This window comes from Aethina tumida, chromosome 7 (assembly GCF_024364675.1).
Source record: "Aethina tumida isolate Nest 87 chromosome 7, icAetTumi1.1, whole genome shotgun sequence".
NCBI classification, from domain to species: Eukaryota; Metazoa; Arthropoda; class Insecta; order Coleoptera; family Nitidulidae; genus Aethina; species Aethina tumida.
The window spans coordinates 15,997,972-16,004,173 of record NC_065441.1 but is presented as its reverse complement, the minus strand read 5'-3'; the positions used below and the strand labels follow the sequence as shown (position 1 = coordinate 16,004,173).

The 6,202-nt window shown below is 34.1% G+C and overlaps 1 protein-coding gene across 1 annotated transcript; it reads right to left on the bottom strand.

The window, feature by feature from the left end:
- Nucleotides 1-898: 898 nt before the first annotated feature.
- Nucleotides 899-5,790, bottom strand: LOC109606803 (uncharacterized). The gene is made up of 3 exons (XM_049969574.1): nucleotides 5,736-5,790; nucleotides 4,037-5,071; nucleotides 899-2,822 (listed from the first exon to the last, which is right to left on the bottom strand). Exons 1-3 carry the CDS (start codon nucleotides 5,736-5,738, stop codon nucleotides 2,718-2,720), a joined length of 1,143 nt encoding a protein of 380 aa, XP_049825531.1. The 5' UTR covers nucleotides 5,739-5,790; the 3' UTR covers nucleotides 899-2,717.
- Nucleotides 5,791-6,202: the final 412 nt, after the last annotated feature.

Here is a 6,202-nt window from a genome sequence, read left to right as displayed (position 1 = left end):
AACAGTTCATTTCCGTCACGAAAAAAACTTTTCCGATTGTCTTTAATATTACATCTCAAGCTTTTAGATTTTTCTCTTTAATGGAGATTTATTTGTCTCATTATTTTAACAATTTGTTATATTTATTACACAAAGTAAGTTTTAAATTGTTTCCTTGTTTATTCGTAATTTGAAATGTGGGGAACATTTTATGATAATAAAATTCTCAAGTTCTATATTTAACAACTTATTATAAAAGTGAAACCATTTAAGTTCGCAAACACATTTTTAGCATCCAGTTGTTAGTAGCGTGACATTAATCAGTTGTTCCGATTTCGTTCGTTTGCACACGATAACATAATTACAATAATTTAACATAAACCGTTTTTTATTATCAGTAAATAAATTCCTAGTTTTACCCACTCAATCACAACCATTAAACTTCTACCTCCATCCATCAAAATTAATCAATATGGGCACAACGAAGCACGTAGTTCATAAAGCATTGTTTTATTTGTAGCAGAAACGCCTGTGTAAACACGAAACCTATTTTCGCAGTTTATGTATAAAAATAATCTGTTGACATGGCAAATTATGACTCCGCGGGGCTCGTGTATACTTTTTTAAAACCCTCATCAATCAATCTTCGTTTCATGCGACGCAGCCGTCGTAATAAAACCGAGTGCTAGAGGCGGAGGCCACGACAAAGGGTTTCAAGAGTTTTGTTTTCGAATTGGGAAATTTTCTATTCCGCAACAGTTCTTTGAAGTTTTGCAATATGGTTTTATATGAGGATTTCTTGCAAAATTGCAAAATTTTACTAAAGTGAATATCATAAAGGAAGTTAATCAACTTACCTGTTAAGGAACTTGTAGGGTTTCTCCTATACCATATTACTCGGAAATAAAACAAATTTTCATTTAAATACATTTATTTTTGATCAGTCAGTATAATAACGGTGTTTACATTCATGGGTTTTAATGAATAAACAGAAAACAAACTGTTTAATGTAGTGAGCTAGAATCTATAATACATATCAAAATATAGTATATACATTTGGTACAAAATAGAGGAGATATGTACAGATCAAGATTTAACATAAAATAGTTTTGATTTTGTGAATTTTGTATGCAAAACTAAAATCACTAAAAAATAAACATCAAAACCATTTAAAGATCTGGAACTCATACAATATTCACAAAATGGAATGCAAGGAAATAAATTGAATTTTGACTGCAACATCTGAAGCTTCCATCTACTTGACATAATTCCAACACGTATTTATGTCAATGTTGTTGATATGTTGGTTAAATTGACTATAAACTGGTTGGATGGAACTTCAGAGATTTTTATAAAATATTTAATTGAAGTTGAGTTGATTTAATAAAATATTGACTAATTTACTAGAGTTAATGAATGAGTAATTTTTGAGATTTTAAAATTTGGGACTACAACTAAAATTTAAATTTTAAAAATAAATGAATCACATTTAGCAAATATAATACATGAAGAATAAATTAATGAAGAAAATTTTAAGTGATTAAAATATTATTAACTGTCTTGTATATTATGTTATATAATATTATCTAAGAATCTGTACTACAACATAATCGATTATGTTAACATCGACATTGACATATTTAAATATTATCATAACTCATGATAAAGCTATTTCTGCTATCTAACATGGACCTTTATGACATTTTGTTTTATCATAAAGTGCTTGAAACATAATTATATAAGTAAGCACAGTCCCTTTTTCTCAGTTATCACAGGTTTTGCATTCGCCATGTGAAGAAAATATATTATAGGCAACTTTATACCATTTTAAGCATATTTTCAAGAAGATACAACAATCATTAAACATTGAAATACCAATTTTTGCCAAAGACTTTAAAGCTGCTACCTAAAATTAATTCGTATAGAGATGCTTCGAAATCGAAAATTTTCAAATGAGTAGTAATTGAAAACTCAAATGGATGAACAGTACTTTTAATTCAAAAATATTTTCCTTAATAAAGAAGTTACCTTAAAACTTATTTATTAATGATTTAATTTAATACTTGTTATTGATTTCCTCATTTAATGAAAATATTTTAGTCTGATAACTGTTACTTAACAACTTCGTTTGATTTCATCAAATATAAATTCATCCATTAAAGTTAAAATTGGACTTAAATTATTATTTCTATGTCTAATGATATTCTTATTAAGAAAATAACTTTTCATTCAACCAGCAGCAAAATCTCACTAATCAGTCTTAATAATCCATCTCAGTTTAAATTTTATCTCTTTCCGAGTTAAATGAAAAGTTCATATCGTATAAATTATAATTAATATTGTTCTCACACATACATATATTATATATATAAATATATTAGATTGCGTCCTTAACTATTTACAAGAAACTACAAGCAGTTTGTTTATTGGAAGGAATGCAATTGTAAAATAATCATCTTTTTTATAATCTACACCTACCCCGCTATCCGAAAGTTATACGAATATACAAGGTAACCCTCAAAAACCTTTTTTTGGAAATCACCTTGTATACTACCAATTTATACATGAATTAATACTAATGTCAATCAGTCTTTGTAACAAACATTCAGGTCACACTCTTGACCGTCTGAAGTAGCGCTTATAATGTATCCTATAGCGATAGGGTTCTTATGTTTATGTATACACGAAGAAATTGCAAGTTGGTTACATCAGCAACGAAATCAAAAAACATTTAAAGCTTACTGTGCCTTTTTGAGAACGGTGAGCTGTTTTGTCAGGCTGTCCTCCGTCGCGACAATGCGCTTCTTCATGGAGGGACGGATCTCATGTCCGGCGAGTTGTTTCTGAAACAAATCGACCTTTGAGAATGAAATGAATGAAATTCAGAAAGGACGTATAGATTTTGAGTAGCGTCAATTATGGGACGAACTTAAAGGATTTATTGACGAGGGTCGGTGATTCTCGTGGGCTTCGGCAAATCTGTCTCGTGCTTCGATTTTCCCACACCCCGGGGGCTGCCCCCGCTGCCGCCGCGGCTCCATTCATAACCACTGCACTGCGCTAAATATATCCCGTGCTTTTGGCATCTCGCCAAACCGGTTTCGGTCCATCCGACATTGGGGTAGGCAATCCCACTTTGCCACTTAGTGACGTCAATAGTTTGTCCCACTTTAGATAATGGATATTTCCACAATCATGTATGATGCAACCGGTTTTTGTTGAACGTCGCTTTGGGCCATCGATTACAGACAAAAACGTCATACCACACGCAAACCAATATTTATTCTATTGCCGTCAATTTACCTATTTAATTCCGTTTCGGCATTGAGTGCTTTGCGAATTTCCATTATCGGGCACGTTCCATGTTTTGCACCCGGACACGAAGAAGCCCCACTATTAACCCATTTATTATAATGTAAAGTGCTCTTCCATTTACTGAATTATTAATAATAACACTTTCTAAAGCTACGCTTGAAAATCAATTTGAAGACAAGTAGTTTTCCTTCGGATGCAACTTTACGAAGTGCAATAAGTAACTGAATTAGGGCCAAGAAGTCTTGTAAATAAAATTTCACATCCATTTGTTTGCCAGACATCTAAACTTTTAGTCGTAGCATCGCCGACTATTGATTTTATCTAATGGCGTCACGAAACATTCTAATAAAGTTTTGTTCAATTTTGTCCTGCGTCTGTTGACGTCAATTTTTATCGATCCTCCGCTATCTAGGTAATTAAATAAATATACGCAATTTTTTCAATGAATTGTGACACATTATCCATATCATGGATTCAAACACGCGAGGATTAGATAAAATTGTTCAATCGTGTAAAAATTATGATTTGCACACGTTCAGATCACTAACTCCCGAATAGTAATCAGATCAGAATTGGATCTTTAAGCAAAAAGTACATAAAATCCTTTGGAAAATGTTTTCTAGCTCATTTTTATCATTTTAGAAAATTGATTTGTGCCCCATTAAAAGGTGAAAAATGTGTGTTTCAAACCCTCGTGAAATCCCAAGGTTCGTTGAAAATAATATGACATGTAAATACTTACATTCTCCAAACTCTTCTCCATCTCCAACATCTTCTTGATAGTGTCATAGACAGAGGGCGTCCGCTTCTTGTTGTCGTTCTTGGTCATCATCTCCAAGACTTGATTGGAGAAAGGATTTCTGACCGGAGTGGCGGGCCTCATCATCACAATCTCCTTCTGCCCCTCCCTCTTTGTCGAAGTCTCAATAGCCGGCTGCATGGTCGTCGGTACTACCAGAATCGGCTTCCTGTCAATGAAATTCTTCCTGTCGTGTTGCTTGTTTCCGCGTTTCGCTTCCGGGTTGTAAACGTTCGCAACGGTTTTCTGAGATGGCTTGTTGTTGTACCATTGAGGAACATGGTTGTTCTGTTTCTGCTTCCTGTATGGTTTCGGTTTGTTTTGCTCTCTGGCCAACTGTTTCAAGTCATCAACGTCCTTGTCTTCTTGTTGACGGTACGGCAAATCGGTAGCATCATCGTAACGTCTGTAGTTATCGTACGAGTCATACATGGTATCGTATCCGTCGTCTTCGCGCTGTTGGTCGTTGTACATCTGGGTGAGGATTAAATTTTGCAAGAACGCGACTTTAGTATCGTCCGCTTCGTCCGGATCTTCGTCATAGTCGTTCTCGTACATGACTTCATGACCTATGGGCTGCGCATCCTCCCGCTGTTCTCTCTCAGCCTCCTGTATCATCTCCTCCTGCAAGTCTACGACTGGATCGTCATATCCGTAGTAATTATAGCCGTATCTGGCGGCGGAAACTGGCCGTTCCTCATAATAGTATGGCATGACCGCCTGGTAAACTTCATATTTCGAAGTTCTAGGATAGTATAGTGGAAAACCGTCTTGGTAATAATAGTCATCGTAGTTGGAAGCGGAAGGGTAGTTGTCGTAGTAGCCGACGGGATAACGGGTGGTGCGCACCATCGAATGGTATGGCGTTACGTGGTATGATTGGCCATACCGTTTAGTACCGTAAATCGGTACGCTTAAGGTGGATTGTGTGAAGAGTATGATAATTATTTGGATGATTGGAAGGAGTTTTAACGCCATCTGGAAAGAAATTTTTATTGAAATTGTGGAAGAAATTGGATATGTTGCGAATATTTTTGGTCTATAGATCAATGTTCCTCTAGAATCGATTGAAATATTAGTGTTTCTTTGACACTTACTCCATATGGCTCATTAAATTGATACAAGACATATTAAAACCCACTTCATAATAATATAATATTTATTTTAAATGTATTAAAAAATATAATAATTGTTGTAATAATTGAATACTAGAAAATCACCAATAATATTGATTTTTTAAAGTTATTCCTAATAACTGCACTCTAATAAATTGAAACACAAATTAATTAAAACTAACTAAATTAATTTTATAAAAAGCATTTTAAAATTTTATTATTATTTTGCTTTTGATAAAATTAAATTAAGTTAATACATTTCATACAAAATTCATCGGAAAGTGGTGACCCAATTTCAACAGGTTGCTACAAAGCCGCTTTTGTCCTATATCTTTATCGCGCTCAAATACTTTTCACGCTCAAATTGATAATTGATAAATGATGAGCTGACAAAAAAATCTTTTGATAATTAATTGACTGCACACTCTTTACAAAACACAAATATTGATTAAAAAAATTAATTAAAAAAAAAACAAATAATATTTTGATAAAATATATTTAATTTAAAAAAATGGGGCAAAACTCACCATAGTAATCCTGTTGAATGTTCACCAAATAACGGTAGTTAGCACCCACTGAAACTTTCCACAATCACTACTAACGTGATAATGTGCTACCCCTTAGGTTGCACCCCTATTTATAAGACACGCTTCCCCTATTCAGTCACCCACACGTTATCAATGAACACGCAAACGGTGGGGGATGTTGCGACAACGCGGTCCGATTGGGCGGGCGTTCAACAAGCTGGTTGGTGATTGGACGGTTGTATTTTTCCTCTATTGATCGGCGGGAGGAAAATTCGGTAGTGTATACCTCGTGTCTAGCATACGAGATAAGATTATGCTTGCCGGTTTAATGGGGGAACGTCCACAGAGTCGGAATTTCGAAATTTCACTGAAGTTTAAAATTTTGGCGGATGCGCTTAATTTAATATGTTTACTTGAATTGTGGCGAATGCTCCTAATTTTAAATTCGACAAAATTAATCTGTAATT

Bases quoted from the DNA above. Each gene is read 5' to 3' on its own strand.
- LOC109606803 (XM_049969574.1), bottom strand. The intron at 2,823-4,036 runs GTAAGTATTTAC...GATTTGTTTCAG, and splicing joins TGGAGAAGAGTTTGGAGAAT to AAACAACTCGCCGGACATGA.